This window comes from Spermophilus citellus, assembly GCF_964194105.1.
Source record: "Spermophilus citellus genome assembly, chromosome: 10".
Classification (NCBI taxonomy): Eukaryota; Metazoa; Chordata; class Mammalia; order Rodentia; family Sciuridae; genus Spermophilus; species Spermophilus citellus.
Window position 1 is genome coordinate 111805689 of NC_138197.1, and position 22784 is coordinate 111828472.

The 22784-nt window shown below is 40.2% G+C and overlaps 2 protein-coding genes across 2 annotated transcripts in view; both read right to left on the minus strand.

The window, feature by feature from the left end:
• Nucleotides 1-5251, minus strand: part of TMCC3 (transmembrane and coiled-coil domain family 3) — a 215199-nt gene extending 209948 nt beyond the window's left edge. Inside the window, exon 1 of the mRNA XM_081310144.1 lies at nt 5101-5251. Within this exon, the coding sequence (XP_081166270.1) occupies nt 5101-5133 (33 nt within the window). The 5' untranslated portion in view covers nt 5134-5251. The remainder of the gene's footprint in view (nt 1-5100) is intronic.
• Nucleotides 906-2064, minus strand: LOC308658629 (WW domain-binding protein 1-like). The gene is given in 2 exon segments (XM_081311449.1): nt 906-1265; nt 1268-2064. Coding segments are annotated over 2 exon segments (807 nt in total). The 5' UTR covers nt 1923-2064; the 3' UTR covers nt 906-1113.
• Nucleotides 5252-22784: the final 17533 nt, after the last annotated feature.

Here is a 22784-nt window from a genome sequence, read left to right on the forward strand (position 1 = left end):
GCTCAAGGCATGTAGGGTAATTAAAGCCAAAGTCCTTCCAAGATTTTATCCTTCCTCACCCCAGTTACCTCTCTGAACACATGTCCAATTACTCTTCCCCAACCACCCGTCTCCAGTCAGCTGGACTTATGCACGTACTATTGGCTCTACTTAAAACACTTTCCTCAGGTGCCCACAAGGTTCCCTCCTTCACTTACCCCAATATTTCCCAAATATGACCTATTCAGTGAGGCCTTTCCCTGACCCTTATATCTTAAAGTGCAGCCTGCCCTTCAAAGCACTTTCTTTCTTCCCTCTTAAGGTTTTAATATCTTATTTTATGTTTGACTCATATAGTTCTTTATCACCTATATTCTACAACTAGAATTAAGCTACAGTACAGTTTAGAAAGGGCTTGTCAGTTTTAGTCACTATATTTCCAACAGTGCCTGGAACATAGTAGACATTCTTTGGAGAAAAGAGAATCTACAAGCATCCATGCATAGCTTGGGCAAACCAGGGTAGTTGTTTTCTGTAAGAGATAGGAAATGATGAAATTTCCATCTCAGACACTGGTTTCTTTTCCTCTTTTCTAAAAACAGTGGTCATTTGTGGATTCAAAGAGAAGTATGATGCTATATTGTAACTAGACTTCACACACCCAAATAACAAAAAGAAAATATACTTAAAAATAACTGTTTTAAAGTATCTAAATTAGAATCAGTGTGTTTTTTCATATGTAGGATTATTTTTAACATATAGATGATACATAATGTATATGTATTTTTATTCTTTTTAGTTGGGGAACTAATATCAGGATTCCTGTGATAATAAGAAAACTTTTTGTTTATCAACATCCACTGATGATATTTGTTTATTCATGGCAGGTTTGCTGTCTTTACTTTTATTTATTTATTTTTTTTTTTTTTGGTTCACATCTCTTTAATGAGATCAAAGGCTCCTGCGGATGTCTTTGGGGAGGACAAAACTAGCACAGTCCCCCAATACTGCCCCTCTCCTCAGGGCTCCAGCCCCTTCAGGCAGATTCTAGGAGGGTAGGGAGGACCCAAGGAGGAATTTGAGGCCAGGGCTGTTTGTGATGAGCCAGTGGTCCACCCACCCTCCCAAAACTACTTATGGGATGTCCCCTTCACTGGAAGCCAGCCCCATGGGAGAGACCTGTGGCAAGGGGTCTGGGGGCAGTGTACAAGGGGACTGGTCCTCCAGATCTGGTGGGATGGCACTAGCCCTCACCTCCCTGATTGGGTCAACCTCACTGGAATCAGGCAAGGGCAGAGCTCAATACCCGAGTCACCAGTCAGGCGACCATAGCGGCAAGAGGGAGGTGTGTGGGCTGGGCTGACCCTTGCCCTAGGCTCACTCTCCTGATGAGGGGAGGCACTCTCGTGGGAGGAAACACCTTCCACGTTTGTCCCCTCGCAGTGGGCAGGGCAGTTGGATGCAGAGGAACAGCGGGTGCATTCACTGGAAGCAGTTAAGGGGTGGCCAGGGGCCATAGTATAAGGAGGTGGTGGTGTGCCTGGGCGGTGAACCACATCCTCATAGGCAGGGGGTTTGAAGGCGCTGAGGAGGCGAAGGTCAAGCAGTGAACCGGCAGGGACAGGGCCAGCCCCATGGCATGCCCCATGGTAGGCCAACAAGTTGATCTCACGTTGCCGCTGCTGTTGTTGCAGCCGGAGTTTAGCTCGTCGGTGGCGGAAGGCGCAACAGCAGCTAAAGAGGATGAGGACAGTCCAGAGCAGCCAGAACCACCAGAGTTCATAGTAGTAGGTACAGCAGCCAGTCTCCCCGCAGCAATGACCACTCTCACAGAGGTAGGGCTGGTGGTTCACTCCTGGGCACAGCTCTCGAAGCTGCTGTTGCGGCGCTTGAAGTGCCCCCCAGGCCTCCTCGCTGCCGTTCCCGCTGCTGGCCCGAGCCATGCCTCCACCTACAGCCCCCTGAACACCACAGCCTCCTCTACCGCCAGCTGCCCCGCCCCTGCCACCTCTGCTGGCACCGCCATGGTCCCTGTCCGGCCCATGTTCGCTGCCGCCACCATCACTCCGCGGCCGGAGCTTCCATCCGGGGTCTTTACTTTTATTATCTCTCTTTTTTATTGGTTTTTCAAGTCTGAAATCTATCTTTCACCCATCATCATCTTGTAATGGCAAATGTGAGCACTACGTATGTCAGTCAGGTTTCCATTGCTATAACAAAATACCAGAGACTACAAATTTGTAAAGAGAGGAGGTTTATTTTGATTCACAATTTCAGAGTTTTCAGTCCATGGTTAGTTGCATTTAGGCCTGTGGCAGCAGAGTACATCATGGCAGCCAGGAAGCAAGAGAAGAATAGGAAGAAGTGGAGTCCCACTATTCTCTTAAATGGCATACCCTCAATGAAGAGAAGACCTCCCACTAGTCCACACCTCTTATTAAATTTCCCACCATCTCCCAATAGCACCCAGCCTTTAACACATGGCCTTTGGGAGACATTCCAGATCTAAATGATAGCATCAATTAAGTGGTCAAAGCTCAGACATTAGTGCCTGAGTCCAAGTCACAGGTCTACCATACACTATCTCCAAGAACTCTGCCAGCTTACCTAACTGCCTTGATCATTCACTTGCTCTTCTGTAAACTGGATAAGACAGCCATCTAGTAAGACTTCTTTGAAGATCAATGAAAAAAATACACATAAAACAATTGGCATGGCATAACAAATAGAAATATTCAATATAAGCAACTATCAGGACTAATCTTCAGACCTCATCTGAAGGCTTTGGCTGTCCAATTTTGAAGCTCAAGTCCCGTCAGCTACAAGTACATAGTCTCCTTTCAGTTTATGCCTAATGAAAATACATCCATTTCTAGCAAGAATAAACAAATAAAATTACCTCAAATGTCCTACAGAGATATGCGAATGTGGATTTTAAAAGACAAAATTCTCAAGGGGTTAGGAACTGGCTGATGATAAATAAAATAGGCTCTCACATCTGAAATAACATGGAAGGTGGCAAAGAAAAAGAATTACCCAACAAAGGGTGAATCTGAAATGTTTATTTCTTCAATACTTAGAGCAATGTCAACCTTTTAAAATAGGGTCACAGGACAGGTAAACCAGGAGAGAGCTCCAAATTCCATGCTTACCAATGCATTCTTCTCTGATATTAACAATAATAATAAATAACATACCTACAGATAGCACCATGTGCCAGGCTTTATGTATCTTGGCCTATTTCATGCTCACAGCAGAGGGTACCATTAACAGTTCCTGTTACAGCTGAGGAAACCCAGGCACAGAAGGTAATGTGTTTAAGGTCCAACAAGCTGGCAAGTGGCAGAGTCAGGATCAAGCCCAGGCAGTGCAGCTCCAGAGCCCAGGCTCAGCCCCCAGTGCACGCTCCCTCGTGTGTTCTGATTTTAGAGAGGTTAAGCGTGTGTTACCATTCTCTGGAGAACTGCTCCTTTCCCCTGACCCTCTGTGATTCTGGAAGAGTTGAATCTACCCCCTACCATACTTAAGCCACAAGGGTGGAATGTGTGACCAAAAATGATCAAGCAGATGAATAGATAAAGAAAATGTGATATACAGACACAATAAAATATGACCCAGTCTTTAAAAGGAAGGAAATCCTGTCGTGTGACAACATGGACGAACCCAGAAGACATTACATTAAGTGAAATAAGGCCAGCATAGAAAGACAAACACAGCAAGATCTCACTTATATGTGGAACCTAAGAAAATTAAACTCACAGAAACTGAAAATAGAACTGGTTGCCAGGGGTTGTGTATGGGAAAATAGAGAGGTATTGGCCAAAGGATAGAAATCTTCAGTTATAAGATGAATAAGTTCTGGTGGCCTGATGTATGGTATGGTGATTATAGTTTATAACAATGTCTTATGTACCTGAAATCTGCTAAAAGAGTAGGGAGATCCTAGGTATCCTCATCACACACACCCTCCCCACACACACACACAAAAGGAACTATGAGAGGTGACTGATAGGCTAGTTTTATTATGGTAATAACTTTATACTGTAAACCAAAACAGCATGCTATAAAACTTAAATAACTTTAATAAATATTATTTTCCAGTTGTATCTCAAAAAAAACCTGGGGAAAATAAATAAATAAAAACCAGGCTCTCAGGAGCCATGTCATACAAAATGGCACACAGCAGGGACACTCCAGGAGTTAGTCCTCCACTAAAGCAACCACTGGACTGTCAGGAGCATTTGGAATGAGCCACTTAAAAACTCTGGAACCTAACCAGACACTCAGAACCAGGGGTGTGCCCGTGAAGGCCGAGACTGTTGATCTTAAGTGAGCCTCCTACTGAACCAGCCTCCAGCCTCATTCCTCCCAGCTCTGGGGTAGCAGCCATGTTCCTGAAGTGGTTGGCTGGTACCAGAGTGGGCAGTAGGACTTTGTCCTCCAAAACTTTGGTGATGTGCATTTTGGTTGGGGTGGCAATACCTGAGGGACTGACACTGATGCCTGCCTTGGCGCTGGCCCTCACGGGGAGCAGCAGCTTCCCCTGAGAGCATCAACTGGGAAATCTTAAGAAATGACACCTACCCCTACCCCCAGTCCCCCTAAGAGCATGTTTTCCCCTTTTTGGAGCCAGACATTAAGAAAGTCTTTTCAGGTCACTGGCTGACACAAGAGGAACTTCACTGATCACACAAAATGAGAAACATATCCCTAAAAACAGCTTAGAAAAGTCACAAATGGACAACACCCCCGACAACAAAACAGCCTAAACTCCGAAGAGTGGGAAAATGAGTTTTCCAGAGTTAACCTGTTGTAACACTCAGAATGTCTAAATTTCAGTGAAAAATCATGAAGCACGTAACAGGTAAATGTGTCACTCACAGGAAAAAAAGGAATCTGTCAGAAACCACTGATGAGGAAACCCAGACTAGAATCACTAATCAAAGATGTTAAATCAACTGTATCAATACAGTAGCCCTGTTGTCTGCAGCTTCAGTGTCTGTGGTTGCAGCTACCAGTGTCAACTTCATTCTCAAATATTAAATGGAAAATGCCAAACATAAACAATTCAACAGTCTTTAAATTTTGTGACTTTCTTGTTAGAGTAATTAAGTCTTTTACCTTCTGCTCCGTCCTGACTGTGACGTGAACCATCCCTTTGTTCAGTGTATCCTTGATGTGTATACTTAGTCACCAGATCAATCAACTCACACCATCACAGCATTCAAACAACCCTGATTTTACTGAATATTGGCTCCAAAGTGCGAGAGTAGTTTTGCTGGCAATTCAGATGTGCTGAAGAGAAGTCAAAAAGTGCCTCCTGTAAGTGAAAAGGCAAAAGTCCTCAATAAAAACAGGGCAAAAAAAATGTGCACTAAAATTACAAAGCTCTTACCTAAGAGCAAATCTTCTGTCCATGAAATTGTGAAGGAAAAATTAATTTTTATTAGTTCTGATTCCTCACCTTCAAACCGCAAAAGTTACAGCTATAATATGTGATAAGTGCTTAGTTAAAAAGGATAAAACATTAAATTATAGAGTTTGGTACTATCTACGGTTTCAGGCATCAAATGAGGGTTTTGAAACCTGTTCACAAACAAAGGGGAACTGCTGTATTCTCAACGAGCTAAAGGGAACCACAGACAAAGAACTAAAGGAAGTCAGGAAAGCAATCTATGAATAAAATGAGAATATTAATAGATAGATATTATAAAAGGAGCGAAACAGAAATTCTGGAGCTGAAAAGTACAATGACTACAATGAAAAATTTCCTAGAGGGGTTCAACAGCAGATCTGAACAGGCAGAAAAGAGAATCAATAAACTCGGAGAGAAGACAACTGAAGTGAACCAATTTAAGGAGCAGAAAGAAAAGCGAATGAAGAGAAGTCGACAAAGCCTAAGGGACGTGTGGGGCACTATCAAGCAAATCAGTGTGTGCACTGTCAGCACCCAGAGGGGAAAAGGGAGAGGAGGCGGCACACCAAGTAGCAAGATGGATCTTGGGGAGCACTGGGGAGCACTGCCAGGTTACAGTTAGGGCTCAGTTTGGCTGCTAGAGCCAGAAGCCCTGCCCACCAACTTAAAATGGACCTTCATACAGAATTCCCCAGGAAGACACTGGCTCCTGGCCCTTCTCTCCCTGTTTTTCTTTAAAGTTGATTCAACCAACAAAGGCACTGGCTTTATGGCTAGGGCCTACCATGAAGTCATCTGTGTCTTCTTAAACTGTGACCATTCTCACTGCAGCCTGTAGAGTTTTCTCTTTAATTTTTAAAAGCAAGATGCAGGGGGCTGGGGTTGTGGCTCAGTGGTGGAGTGCTTGCCTAGCATATGTGAGGCACTGGGGTCGATTCTCAGCACTACATATAAATAAACAAAATAGGGCTGGGGATATAGGACTGGTAGAATGCTTGCTTTACCTGCACAAGGCCCTGGGGTCTAATCCCTGGCACCATAAATAAATAAATAAATATGCATTGACAACTTAAACATATTTACAAAAAACAAGAAGCAAGAAACCACTTTTCCTGTCATAGCTTAAGAAATGATCACTGGAAGCTCTTACCACCTCCCTACTTGATAACATCTTGATGAGGACAGGGAATCAGAGCTCCATCATCTTTGCATCCTTAGCATCAAACACAGATCAAAGAAAATTTCATTTTTACTGTATTTACTAATGTCTAAAAATTCCAAATTAGAAGTTTAAAAAAAACTCTGATATCTAAAGGAGAATTAATTACAAAATCAATTATATAATGCATCCTACCTAGGATTTTATGAACATCAGTTTTATGTCAAAATTAAAGAAACTGTAAGACCTGCTTTGCTATTCACTGTTTTATGAACATCAACCCAATAATGAATTCTAGCTCTCATTATTAGAAAATGTCTACTATAATCTTATTTGTAAAATAGTAGTAAAAATAACAGCTACCTTGTCGCATTCTTTTAAGAATTAAATGACTAACATATGTTTGATACTTAGAATAGGCATGGGGCTGGGGCTCAGTGGTAGAGCACTTGCCTAGCAAGTGTGAGGCACTGGATCCAATTCTCAACATCACATATAAATAAATGAATAAAATCAAGGTCCATCAACATCTATTAAAAAAAAAAAGATTAGTGCCAGGCACATTGTGACCACTTAAGAAATGTTAGCTAATATTATTATAACTATCAGGCACTGCCCTAACACTTTAACATAGTTTTTTTTTTTTTAAAAAGTTCATTTAATTAATCTGCCCATAAAAATATTAATAGAAGCAAAATTCACAAATAACCTGTCCTCTCAACAAAATTTGCCCTTATATTTTTAGATGCCTTCTAAAAGTCATTAATGAATTCTCAACGTAAGAATTGCCTCTCATAGTTTATTTTCTAGAATCCAATTTCCCCTTAAGGCAGAAAAATATATTTAGCAGACCCTAAATGTATGCCAGAAAGAACTGAATCAATAGCTTCATTAATAGTTTCCTTATTAAAAAAAAAAAAAAAAACAAAAACACAAGGATTACCTTCTCTTCAAACCAGATGATGCTGCTAATCCTGCAAGATTTGGGGCACTTCTATCTAATATGAGCCCATGAATCTATGAGAATTTCAAATGAATACTGCTTGGGTTAAAAATAATCACCGAGAAACAAAAAGCAGAAGTATTTACAAGATTGCTCCATTTGCGCTCTCCCACTGTGGGTGTTTTCCTGTTTCTCAAACCACTGACCTTTAGCCCAAGCAAGTACCAAATGATCCAACACAGGGTACTATGGTCGAGTAAGTTTGGGAAATATACTTCTCACTAGAATAGCTACAATATCCACTAACATATTAAAGGCCCTAAGCCCCTTTGAGGAGGGGGGACACCTGTTTAGTTGTGCTCAACCCATTGTTCGAAAATTTACTTAACCACACAAACTCCCTTTTCCAAAGAACAACTGCTAGAATCTAGGTTTTGGAAAGGCTGAAAGTAAAGTTAATCACTTCTTCACACCTCGGAACGACTATGGGCTTATTCACTTGGCCTTGCCTGGACAGGTCAACACTATTTAACAGCAGATGGGAAAGAATGTTTGACCCTACGCATACTCATGGCCCCTGATTCTGTGTACTTTTTTCATGAAGAGGCCTATCATGGGTCAAGTAAAAAGGAAACTATCCTTGGGAGCTATCTATCCAAGGTGATTCCCACACCCAGGGAACTCATCAGTAAATCCATGGGAATAGCTCACAGGAAACATGAATTCAGAAAATCAGAATAAGAAAAAGACAACAGCATGGGCTGGGGATGTGGCTCAAGTGGTAGCGCGCTCGCCTGGCATGCGTGAGGCACTGGGTTCGATCCTCAGCACCACATAAAAATAAAATAAAGATATTTATTTTTTAGCTTTAGGTGAAAACAATATTTTTTAAAAAAGAAAAAGACAGGGGCTGGGGATGTGGCTCAAGCAGTAGCGCGCTCGCCTGGCATGCGTGCGGCCCAGGTTCGATCCTCAGCACCACATACCAACAAAGATGTTGTGTCCGCCAAAAACTGAAAAATAAATATTACAAAATTCTCAAAAAAAAAAAAAAAAAAAAGAAAAAGACAACAGCATAAGAGCAATTCTGCCAACACAAGGACTTTATTCTCCTCCTATTTGTTAAGTCAAAGAGAAGAATGCTAGAATGTGTTCAAAATCACCAGAGAGAAATCGACTGGTGACTGATGCCAGATTAATAGTCTCACAAGCAGAGAGGCATGGTCAGGGGGAAGAAGTCCTTGTTAAACTATCTCCCAAATCTCCCATCTCTAGGACATTATCTTGTTCTGTAATTGGAAGTTTCCAGAATCTTCAATGTCTGTTTGCAACGTAAGTTTCCTTTTTTCTAAACCAAATCTCAGAAAATTAGGGAGTTGCTTCCCTTCCTAGGCCACTGTGAAAGTCACCTAACCAAAACTATGCCAAGAGGCCCCTACTGGTCACGTAAAATGGCCAAGTTTATTACAAAGGCACAGTGTGACCAGAGAGGAAGCTGGAAGTTCTGAAATAACAATAGCAACAAAGAAAAAACACATCCTAGAATATGTAAATCCTTGTTTCTCAAGATTTAAAGCACTCAAGAATCTTGGGCCTAAGTATTACCCCAGAAGGACAAGAGAGGTGCTGGAAAGGGGCTACTCAACTGAGTGTCTATAAAAGCCTCACCTCACGGGCTCCACAGTTGAAGAAAAGTCACGTGAAATGATCCAGAGCTAACAACACTTTCTGCAGTGATGACGATGTTGTCTATCACACTGTCTAATGTGATAGACACACTAACCAGTCACATGTCTACTCAGCACTTGAAATGTGTCTAGAACAACTGAGGAACTTTTACTTTAATTTTAATAACCACATGGATGCTGTATTAGATAGTGCAACTAGTCTGAACAAAGTTTTTTCCACAAGAATTCTACAAAAATAGATGTTTAGGAACCAAGGAAGGATTTCTCCTGAGGTTGTGAAAAACAGACTATTTTACTTAACAAAAGAAGCAGAGAAAATCTACTTGCTCATAAGTTGTGTACACTGCTGAGATGGCTCAAGATAAGCATCATTCCCATTTTACCAAACAAAGAAACTGAGATACAGGTCAATTAAATGACCACTCTTTGTAGAACCTCTACATGAGCAAAGGGTGTTATATGCTGTCTTTGCAAAAATACTCCAATATACACATTATCTCTTTTTACAGATGTGGAAACTGAGGAGATTAAGTGGCTTAGGAAAGACTACATACACAGCAGAGCTAAGATCTGAACTCAGCTCTAACTTCAAAGCCCACACAAAATACTGTTTAGGTCTTTAGCAAAAGTAAGATTCCTTTCTTAGATTTTATCAACAAGATTTTTTTGTTTGTTTTTGAGCACCTATTACACACATCACACCATGCTAAGTTCTAGAGTAAATGTAGGGTAGGGAAACCAAACTCAACAAAGAAAACCACCAATAAACTGAACCTCAGAGTTGTGTGGGCTTACTGTTCTTCAATGACAAAGGTAGATTAATATTTTAATTACTTACAGCTAACTCCTCTGGCATATTACAGCAACCAACCAGCCCAGAATAAAAAAATGAGCTAACAGTTTTAGCACTTCAAAAACATACAGAACCAAACACATAAGTTACAAGAGAAAAAAATTTATTAGACTTCATCACAATTAAAATCTTTTGTGCAAAGGATATCATTAACAAAGTGGAAAAAAACGTCCACAGAATAGGAGGAAATATTTGCAAATCATATATCTAATAAGGGATTTATGTCCAAACTATTATTTGTAAAAGAAACTCTTACAACTCAACAATAAAAAGACAAATAATTAGACACATTTTTGTGTGAACAAATTTTTATTTCTCTTGGTTTTATATCTTGGAATGGAATGCTGGGTCATATAATAATTCTATGCTTAATATTTTGAGAAAGTGCCAAGCTAACATAGCTATACCATCTTATAGGCCCTTGGCAGGGTATTAGAGTTCCGATTTCTCTACATCCTCATTGACATTTGCTTGTCTTTTTAATTTTAGCCACTCACAGAATTATGAAGTAGATCTCATGATGGTTTAATTTTCCTTTCCTAATCACCAGTGATGTTCAGCATACCTTCATGAGCTTACTAGCAACCCATGTCATCTCTGAAGAAATGCCTACTTAAATCATTTGCCAATTTCTCAATGATTTGCTTTCATTAAGTTGCAGTAGTCATTCATATACTCTAGATACAAGGTTTTTTTTGTCAGGTATATTGATACATCATTTGCAAATATTTTCTCCTATTTTGAATCTGTTTTTTGAGTCAAGTCAGGTTCTCCAGAATTGCTCAGGAAAATGAAAACCACAACACTTTTTAAATTAGCATCTCACTGAAGACTTGAATTGGGTGTCAACATACTTTATATACAAACAGAGATGTGAAAAATTGTGGTTTATATGTATATGAAGAATTGTAATGCAAAAAAAAACAAAGTACATGTAGGCATAAATTGGTGTGAACATACTTTATATACAGAGATACGAAAAATTGTGCTCTGTATGTGTAATAAGAATTGTAATGCATTCTACTGCTGTCATGAATGGAAAAAAAAATTAGCATCTCACTTTCTGATGAGGAGCAGTTGAGAGACCCAAGTCCACAGCATGGAAAGGGCCCTAATGACTTGAAAATAATCATTCAGACTGCAAAAGGAGGGACATGGAGGAGTACATGGACATAAACACAGAAACTGCCCCTGGGTGTTCCTTCTACACAACTACCTCCACTGTGAACTAGCCAAAATCAAAATATATCTGAGAGGAGAGGAGACCCAGATAGGAACTAGATATGCAAACTTCTCTTAATAGATAAACCAAGAAAAGGGAAGAAACAAGATTCATTCAAAGTGATCCCAAAGGCAAATCTTGTGGGGAAACCCAACAAGATAAATACAGTAAGTTCTCAAAAGAGCCTAGTTATGAGTGTTACCATAATATTAAACAATACTATTAAGTATAAATCCCTGCATTTATGTTTGAAACAGCAGTTATATAAGAAGACATAATGGAGAACTGGCTTGACCAAAGTCCATAGAAGGAAAAAAATGGTGTTTTGATCAACCAAAAATCAATGAATACCAACAGTGCAGCACAGCTGCTAAGCAGTTAATATCGCCAGGCAGTCCCTGTTCACACCAAAGGAACAGACAGGTCCACCAAACCTTCCCAGCCACTTAACCTCCTTGAACCTCAGCTTCCACTGACCCACTTGGTGTCTACACATGGGCTGAATTTGGATACAAAAGACACAATCAAAATCATGTCCAGAAAAAAGTGACCGAAGTGGCTATAAGTCTGGAATCTAAATTAAATATACAACAATTGATAGAAAGAAGGTATTTGTACAGGTGAAGGCTTAAAGTAGTTGAATAACTTCAAATTAAGAATGGTGCTTGGGGCTGGGGATGTGGCTCAAGCGGTAGTGCGCCCATCTGGCATGCGTGCGGCCTGAGTTCGATCCTCAGCACCACATACAAAGATGTTGTGTCTGCCGAAAACTGGGAAATAAAATGTTAAAAATTCTCTCTCTCTCTCTTTCTCTCTCTCTCTCTTTCTCCTCAAAAAAAAAAAAAAAAAAAAAAAAAAAGAATGGTGCTTGCGGTTTTGTATCACCGATGGGTGAAAATTACAGGTGAGCTGGGGTTGTGGTTCAGTAGCAAAGTGCTTTCCTAGCACATGTGAGGCTAGATTAAATCCATAGCAGCACATTAAAAATAAATAAGGGGCTGGGGTTGAGCCTCAGTGGTAGAGCACTCGCCTAGTTTGTGTGAGACTCTGGGTTTGAGCTTCAGCACAACATAAAAATAAATAAATTAAATAAAGGTATTTTGTCCAACTACAACTAAAAAGTATATAAATAAATAAATAAAATAAAGTTATTTAAAAAAAATTACAGGCAAGGCCAAGTTAGGCTCCATACCAAAAATAATTTTCTTATCCAGGAATGGATCCTATGGGCTAGAGAAATAATAAGCTCTTTCTTGTTGGAAATGCCTGGGAGCTACACGGGGTTATCTGACAACATGAGCAATCTAAGGAATCCTCTGGTGGGCAAAGGGATATAAAGTCTTAACCCTTTCCAACACTGACCACCTGTGTATCTTTGATCCATTCTGCTTATGGTTGAGGTTCATCAAATTAGTGGACAGAGCCCAGGGTTAACCTCTTCTCCAGCCCACCTTGGCAGACCCTGGGGCTGGGGGTGGGAGGAGAGACTGACTGCAAGTAGGCACAAGGCAACTTCTTACAGTAATGAAAATGTCCTAAAAGTGGATTATGGAGTTGAATGCGTAACTCCACAAATTCCACACACACACACACAAAAAAGATCACTGAATTTACAATGGGTGAATTTTATTATCTATAAATTATACCTCAATAAAGCTCTTTAAAAGTTGTAGCCCTAATGGGGATGTGGCTCCTGAGTTCAATTCCCAGAACCAAAATAAATAAATAAATAAATAAATAAAATAAATAAAGCCGTAGCCCTGAGATACATGAAACACTGGGCCTGGTTCAAAGGGCAAATGTTTTGGTCACATTCATTAGTATAAAGGCAGAAATATAATGGAGTGGAAGAACCATTTTCCCTTCTATTTTATTTATTAAAAACAATCTCACAGCTAGATACATGACACATGCCTTTAATACCAGCAACTTGGTAGGCTGAGGCAGGAAGATTGCAAGTTCAAGACCAGCCTCAGCAATTCAGTGAGACCCTGATTCAAAAACACAAAACAAAAAAAGGGCTGTGTATGAGCTCAGTGGTAAAATGCCTGCTTGACATACAAAAGCCCTGAGTTCATGCCCCAGTACCATAAGAAAAATAAAATTCTTCAAGTATTTCAAAACTTAAAGCTGTAAGTATGTGAATTCTAATTTTGGAGGTAGTCTAAAAACCAGCTTTCTTGATGACAAGCTTTTAGCATGTTCCCTAAACAGAGTATGCTTTCTAGAATATGGTAAAGAACAAATGCTGGGGTTAGTAATTTTACTGTTAACACATTACCATTCACATCACCATGACCCCATCTCTCTCGAGATTTAAAAACTTGAGCAACATGAACATGTCCTCAATGTACATTTAGTGCTTCATTATCACTAAACTCAATTTAACTCACCACCCAAACACAACCAAGTTTCCTTGCAACCCTCAATCATCATCTTAGGGACTTATACTTTGAAATAAAGTGCCCAAATCATTTTTCTGAATAGAACAAAAGCCATACTACACTCTGGCTAGAATCAAGGTATGTTCCAAATCAACAATAGAAAAAAAAATTTAAATAGGTACATTTTTGTTGTTTGTTTCTTTCTGACACAACTGTACAAGGAAGAACATGGGAAATGGGGAAAATAACACAAGAAAAATAAAGCCATCTGCCAGAGGAGCTGGCACAATAACACAATTACTAGGCCCTGCACCAGAGCATCCGTCACTGCAGAATCAAGCAAAGGGCTGAAGTATAGTACAGGCTGCTTCAGGGTAAGAGCTGAAACTCAGCCAAGTTCAAAAACCCTTCGCTTTTTTTTTTTTTAAGTCTTACGTGAAAAGAGAAGGGAAACAGTACTCGGGTGAATTCTATTCTCAAAGGCAAACATCTTCTGGTTCTCCTTTCCTTTATTCTGGGCAGGGGATGGGGGAAACAAGTATCTGGAAAAATATCTGTGGCACCAGGCTTCATCACTGATGTCAGGAAAAGTACAGAGGTCACCTCTGGCTTGTCCCGCCTGCCTCACCAGCCCACCCATACACCACAGCTAAAAACACCCGCTGCCCCAGCACATCCCTCTACAAACACCTCAAAGAACATCTAGGGAGACTCACATAATGTGGCAGGGGGCCTGGAGTCTGCACCAGGGAGGGACAATGACCCTGCAGTCCCCACACTTGCTGGTCAGCCACAAAAGCCCCACGACCTCAAAACATTCAATGGAAATATGTCATGGAGTTTACCTGTCATGAGCACAGCTCCAACTCAGCATCCAAGGAAACCTCACGGCTTCTGTGGGGACTTCCCCTGGATACCATCTAGCCCTAACTGAACAAAATAGCACAACTTCCTGGCAGAACTGTCCATCATGGCCAAATGTAAGTGACCCTGAAATCTGAGTGGACAATAATGCTCCTATCATCTGGACCTGTCTTTGAATGCTATCTCTGTTTTGGTGTTTCTGCTGCAAAGTTCCTAGAACAAGAGTGCTGAGAAGGCCTACGAGGCCTCAGAGAGGTGAACTAACTTACCAAAGGGTACAGAGCAGGAAAGCGGCCCAGCCAAGACTAACACCCAGCTTTATCACCCAAAATTGGAAAACGTTATTGTTCTGGATTACGAGCGACCCTATCCCTTAAAGAGGACATCCTCCACCCAGAAAGAAAGTGCTCACAAGGGAATCCAGTCCTGAGTCTAGGCTGATGCTAAGGTTCAATCATTTATCAGGATTGAAGTCCTATCCTTTTATAAGGTGCATGACCAGGGCAAGTTCCTTAACCTCCATTTGCTTACCATTATTAAGGGGCTAATAACAGCATCAACCCTGTATTCTCAGGATGGAATATGTCATAAAGAGTTTCTACATAACTTACTTTATATACAACCAGAGATATGAAAAATTGTGCTCTATATGTGTAATATGAAGTGTAATGCATTCCACTGTCATATATTAAATAAATAAATAGAAAGAAGAAAGAAAGAAAGAAAGAAAGAAAGAAAGAAAGAAAGAAAGAAAGAAAGAAAGAAAGAAGAAAACAGAATAGTTGCCCCCACTGGAGGCAAGATATGGGCAGCACTGTGTTCTACCCTCTCAGCCTGAGACCATTCTCTGACCCCAGCTAGGACCAAAACTTCCTTCTTTTGACATCTAGATGAGAGAAACAGGTCTGCTAATTCTAGAATTGCTGACAGATGCAAACCAGAACCCAGAGAGAACTTCCGGTGGGGTCTACGATGACTGAGTTAACAGGGAGCAGAGGAGGAGAAGGGGAGGTTCTGGGGAGTGAAACTAACCAAATTATATTGTAATATTGTGTGCACGTACAAATATGCAACAACTAATCCTGCTGTATTATGTATAATGGTAGTGCACAGATTTAAAAAAAGAAGAGAAAAAAATGAGAGGAATCTAAAAGAAAAAGAAAGACTGTGTTAATCTGGCACCCTTCTCAGCAAATCTGTCTCTCTTATCTTCAGTCCCCACCCCTCCAGCTGGAGTTCCCAACTTGCTATGGTTTGGATGTGGATTGTCCCCAAGGGTTCATGTATTAGAAGGTGATTCCCAATGAGGCAATCTGAGAGATGACAGAAACTTCAAGAGGTGGGGTGGTAATTAGGTCTGCCCTTAGGAGGAATTAATGTAGTTTCTGTGGGAAAGTTGTTACAAAGGAGCAAGTCCAACCCTGAAATGCTCTGGCTTCTTATCTTGCCTTGCTATGTCTCTTCCACATGCATCCCCCACCTTGTTCTCTTCCATGATGTGATTCAGCCAGAGGAGGATAGGGCAGCTTCAGCAGAGTGAGTGCTATGCTATTCAGACTTTCAGACTCAAAAAAAAAAAAACCTCTTACACTGGAAGTTTATTTAGCTCCAAAACGGTAAGCTCATGGTTTTGGAGCTCCATTCTTTATAAAGTACCCAGTCTCAGATATGCCATTATAGCCACTGAAAACAGACTAATAAACTTCATTTACAGAGATTCCTTGTAGCTCTTAAGAAATGGTGGTTAGAAAACATAAGATGAAGAACAGACTTCACAGAGCAGTAATGAGGCCCCCCACTCCTGTTTGGGGCCTCATTCTCCTCCAACGTACCCTGTTATCACTGAACAATCATCTTTCTCCCATGCATGGCATTTCTACACCTTTCCCAACACGGCCTTTTTTGAGTAGCAACCTGGGATTACAGCATGTTAAGGTTTATCTAGATCATCATTCAGTTCTCCCATCCCACAAATGAGAAAAATTAGACAGAAAAAAAGGAGGCCTCTATGACTGGACCTATCAAAGTCAGATGAGATGATGCTCTTTCCCAAGGAAGAGAGAAAGGATCTCGCAAAGGAAGCCTTTGTCCTCCTATAGCCTCATGCACTGTTTCAGCAGCCACCATGGGAAAGGGCCAAGAGGGTCAAGGAGGCCTAATCTGTCTCAGTCTACTGTGCCAATATCCGCCTCCAACTGCCCAGGATGAGTGTGTGAGAAGAGTAGGCCCCAGTTTGTTTACACTGCTGTTGGCTCAATTTTCTTTGGTTTACAGCCAAAACCAGTCCTAATCTACTATCCATGCTCATTCTCATCAAAAATGCTTAAAATCATTTCCCACAAAAAAAGTTATCAGGCAAAAGTGATGCTATATTATCATTATAGCTCATGACTATTGTTTTAAACACATAGACACAGAAATATGGGTGTATTTATATATACATAAAATATATATGAGTGCTCCTCTCCTCAATTTATAATGTGGTCACAAACCAATAAATTCATCATAAGTTGAAACATGATAAAATGAAAGTGCATTTAATATGCCTAATCTACCCAACATTACAGCTGAGCCTAACCTACTTTAAGTAGGCTCAGGACACGTACATAGCCTATAGCTGGGCAAAGTCATTTAACACAAGGCCTATTTCATAATAAAGTATTGAATATTTCAAGTAAACCCCGAAGACAGGATGGGATGTGAAATCACAACATCCAAAAAGTGATGACAACAGAGAGCACTGTAGAGCACCGGTGGTTTACCCTCAGGATCACATGGCTGCTGCCTGGATGGCAAGAAAGTATCTCCTGCACATTGCCAGCCCAGGAAAACATCCCAATTCAAATTCAAAGTACGTTCTCTACTGAGTGTGGGTCCCTTTCACACCAGCACAAAGTCAAAAAAAGATCACAAGACAAACCATTTTGAGTCTGGGACTGTCTGTTCCATCTTCCAATAAAAGAAACAGGGGCTTCTCGAAGAAATGGCTTACTCAAGACTGGAGCAAGAAAAATACAAGATAAGCTTAGAGCATCTTGGAACGCTAGGAAGTAAGAAAGTGCTTAAAAGTACAGTGGGTGGGGAGAGAGACAGGGGCATGTCAAATAGACATACGAGTCAAATGATGAAGAGTTTCCAGTAGCCACAGCTGGAACAACTGGGGTAAAAAACAAAAACAAACACAAAAGATTGTTTTAGATTATGACCCAAAGAATAAAACAAATATCCATGAGCCCATAGTGGTATAAATATGGCTAGACAAGTAAATATAACAGAAGGGTGAAATCTTCTTTACGAAAGATTTCCAAATAATAAATGCAGAAGGAATGAGGGAAATAGAAAATCACCATTAAAACACCATAGTAATAACTGCTCTAGAAAAAGCCATAGATGAATACTAAAGTTAACAAGGGAAACTTTATAAAGAAATAGAATATTTGCACAGAATATTTTAAATATCTGCCTAAAATATTTTTAAAATATTATTAATTACTATGATTAATATATGCCCCCAAATTATTTAATACTCCTCCTTCCGGGAGATGAAGTTTAATTTCCCTCCCCATGAGTGTGGGTTGCACTTAGTAATTTCTTTCCAATCAATTAATGATGGAAAGGGGGAAAACAGCAGATTTACGGTAAGCATAAGCTGGCAGACACTGTCTTATAACAAGGAGTCAGGGTTATAACCAATGGGAACCCATGCTGATATCATGTAGTCCACGACTGAATGCAGTAAAAAGGGCCCATCATCCCTATTAGATTCTTCCCCAAAATTCATAACCTCAGCCTAATCATGAGGAAACACTAGACTATCCCAATTAAGGGACATTCCACAAAGTACATGAACACTATTCTTCAAATATGCCAAGGTCATACAAAACGAGAGGAGATTAAAAAAAAAAAAAAAAAAAAAACTTCTTACGCTGGAGGAGACAAAGGAGCTATAACAGCCAAATACAATGTGAACTGTCTCCTGGAACAGAAAGAACATTAATGGAAAAACTGTGAAAATCTGAATAAAGTCTGTGGCGAACAATTAAAGTTTATAGTGTTATACTGATGCAAATGTCTTAGTTTTGATAGGTGTGCCATGGTCATTTAAGATATTAATATGAAGGGAAGCCAAGTAGAAAACTATATAAGAACTTCAAACCACATTTGCAACCTATAATGGTTAATTTGGGGTGTCAGCTTGACTTGGTGAGGGATTCTTTGATAGCAGGTGAAGCATAATTTCTAGGTGTGTCTTAAGGATGTTTCCAAGAGATTGGTAATGCGAGTCAGTGGATTCAGAGGATTCTCTCCTTCCCCAAGCAGTTTGCTCTTCTCTGCTGCCCCTGGACATCAGATTCCAGCTTCTGGACTCTGGGGACTTAAATTAAAGGTCCCTCGGGGGCTCCTGGACTGGGGGTTACTCCTGAGTGATTCCCACTCCTTCCATACCTCTGAAGCATCCCAATTCAGACTGAGTTGCACTATCAGCTTCTCTGGTTCTAAAAATCATGGAAATTTTCAGTCCTATATCCGTGTGAGCCAACTGCCCTTATAAATTTCTTCTCACATAAGCAACTGGTTCTGTCTCTGGAGAAATGCTAACAAACAACTCTTATGTAAATCTAAAATTGCTTCAAAATAAATACCTTAAAAACATAAAAACAAAACGATGTTCTCAGAAAATAGATCATGCTCATCCTAAAGTTTCAGATCCCCACAAGTCCCCTAAGGGTGCCCAGTCACTCCCGGATAAGAAGCATCAGAAACCTCTCCACTATCAACTCTCTGCAAACGATGCCACAGCCCGGAGGACCACACATCAGGAGGGAAGGGGGTTGTCATCTTAGTTACACATCTGAGTCTTCACACCAAGGTTTCTTCCTAAATCCCACTCCTGAGGGACAAAGGATGAAAACAGTAGGGAAGCCCTGCCCACAGCAAGGGTCCAGCCTGTTGCTTCTGGATTTGGTTCCAGCACTCAGCACCATGTTGAGACCTACGCAGGATGAGTGACCAGCACACCCAAAGGAGAGTGCCTCAATATTAACTCATTTTCAGGGAGAGTTTGTTTCCTTCCTTTCTAAAACAACTTGATTACGCTTAGTGCTACTTCGAGAGATACAAGCTGTCCCTAAACTCTCAACCAGCCATGAATAAGAAGATAGAATCTTCCCAATAAACTTGAGGTTACTGAAAAGGTCCCATCACCTGAACATGTGACATGTACTTCATGATCATTTCTGTCATCTCTGGGTAAGAGACGTTTTGATTTTTAAAATATAGTGACCAATTATTTGCAAAAAGTGGCCTTAAGTTCTCCATCCCTCATCCTTGTATCCACATCCTCTATTCAGCATGATCATGTGGCTTCTTTCAGCACAGGAGAGAGCTGACTTACCAAAACTTCAAGCTAGGGGGCTGGGGTTGTGGCTCAGTGACAGAGCGCTCGCCTACCCCATGCGAGGCCCTGGGTTCAATTCTCAGCACCACATAAAAATAAATAAATAAATAAATGATATTGTGTTCAACTAAAAAATAAATATTAAAAAAAAAAAACCAGGGCTGGGGATGTGGCTCAAGTGGTAGCACGCTCGCTTGGCATGTGTGCGGCCCGGGTTCGATCTTCAGCACCACATACAAAAAAACACAAAAGATGTTGTGTCTGCCGAAAACTAAAAAATAAATATTAAAATTCTCTCTCTCTCTCTCTCTCTCTCTCTCTCTCAAAAAATAAATAAATAAATAAAACTTAAAGCTAGGATGTAAACCACTTTGGCCAACAGGATGTGGCAAAATTAATGATGTGCCAGTTTTAAAGCTGAGTTCCTGCTCACTCACTTGGAAGCCTGCTCTACAACCATCAGAATGAGACAGGGCTAGCCTGCTACAGGATGAGAACACATATACCATAAAGATGAGCTGAAGTCACCCAGCCAGGCCCCAGCCAACCCACCAAGCGACTCAGATACATGAGCAGTCCCAGTTAAGACAAGAACTGCCCATGAGACCAGTTCCCACTTCTGGCCTGCAGAATCGTAAGCTAAATCATTTATTTGTGTTTAAATCATATCATTTTAGGACAGTTCATTATACAGCAAAATCTAACTGATACATCTTAAGTGTGCAATTTTAATGTTCTTAATTTTTTCTGATATTAGAAATATTATCTACTTACTGGAGAAAAGTCAGAAATACAAAAAAGGAGAAAATCACCAATAACCTATACTAGAAGAAAACCAACAGCCTGATTTCTTGCATTTTAGTGTACAAATGTGAGTAAATTAAAATGGGATGAATTTTGTTTTAATTCTGTATCTTGGTTTTTTTTCCCTACTGAACATCCAATAGGGAATTGTTTTTATGTCGTTTGTCTCTGAAAACAGAATTTTAATGGTTTCACAATATTCTGTTTATCATGGACACACGATAAATCAAACCTGTGCCACATATTTCGGTAGTTATTTTTTATTGTTGTAAGTAACGTGCTGTGATCTGAACTCAGAAAATTCTGTTCACTTCTGTGACTATTTTCTCTAAAATCAACTTCTAGAACTGAAATTCTTGATTCAAAGAGTATGAACTGCTAGTCACAAAGCCAGTCCCTGCATAACACACACACATCATCTTCTTTACTGCAAACAAACATTCCATCACGTTTTTCACCCTATGTTCTACCATGTGCTCAGAGTGCCCCTCCTCCAGCAAAGGAGAGGAATATCTTGACTGTCCAAGCTGTGGGCTGCTTAATCTAGCCCCATCTGTTTTTGTACCCGCCATTTACCACGACTCTGGCCAGTAACACATGAGAAGTCTTCTGGGGGAGCTTTTGGAAAAGACTTCCCTTATGAAAAGAAACCCATCGAAAAAGGTGTGATCTCTTTTCTCAACTCTAGATGTGTGAAGATGTGATGCGTGGAACTGATGCAACCTTCTTGTGATGATCAGGAGCTAAACCAAAGGAGATGAGCCCATACACAGAGGACATTAGAGCAGGAAAACGAAAGGATACAAGTCCTTTATGATGTTACTGACCTGCTGAATCCCCTGGAAACACTCCACTTCTGGACAGTGAGACAATAAACCTAAACCTCTTATTGTTTAAATCATTTGTGGCCAAATTTTATGTTTCTTGCAGGCAAGGGACAGAGACTCTTTCTAGGTTTTCGGCACCTATTACCATACTGAGCTCCAAAAGACTGTAGCAACAAACCTCACCTTTTCTGCAGCACTATATGGGCTTACATAAAATTCCCAATGTGATTGGGGAAAAAAAAAATGCAAAATATCCACTCTTCTAACATCCAGAAACTTATTTAATCCTCATTAATTCAAATTTTTTAAAAAAACATCTACAAGTTAATGTTCCTTTGTTTGCATAGGTCAAACAGTGTGTTCTACGAGATTTTTCTGTGGAGTTTATGCTTTGGGATATTACTGAGAATGGGAGCATTTTCCCATTAGAGCTAACAGATTATTGCTGGTATAAAGTTAGTTAAACTCATGAGTTTAACTGAGCTCCCAGTAATTCTTGATTTTCTTACTTTTATTGGTATGTAATTATATTGGTTATTTTTAAAGATTTTTCTTCTTCCTACTATCAGCTACGCTTTATATGTTTCATGCTTTCTTGCACTGGCAAAATAGTCCAGAACAATAATGATTACCATGCTGGGTCTTTTATTTAAAACTTTAGGGGCTGGGGATGTGGCTCAAGCGGTAGCGCGCTCGCCTGGCATGCGTGCGGCCCGGGTTCGATCCTCAGCACCACATACCAACAAAGATGTTGTGTCCGCCGAGAACTAAAAAATAAATATTAAAAAATTCTCTCTCTCTCTCTCACTCTCCTCTCTCACTCTCTCTTTAAAAAAAAATAAATAAATAAAACTTTAAAGAAAATCACTAGTGTTTCACTACTAAGTATAATGTTAGATGTTTAAGATTTATGTACATGTATGTAGATGCACACCCTTTTTTTTTAAAGAGAGAGAGAGAGAATTTTTTAATATTTATTTTTCAGTTTTCGGTGGACACAATATCCTTATTTTATGTGGTGCTGAGGATCGAACCCAATGCCCCGCGCATGCCAGGCGAGTGTGTTACCGCTTGAGCCACATCCCCAGCCCCACACATATTATTTTTGATTTACAATATTCTTACATCATTTTAAATAATATCCTATAAGATAATTTTTAATTGTTTTTAGCTGTAGATGGACACCTTTATTTTATTGGTTTATTTTTATGTGGTGCCAGGGATTGAACCAGTGCCTCACACATGCT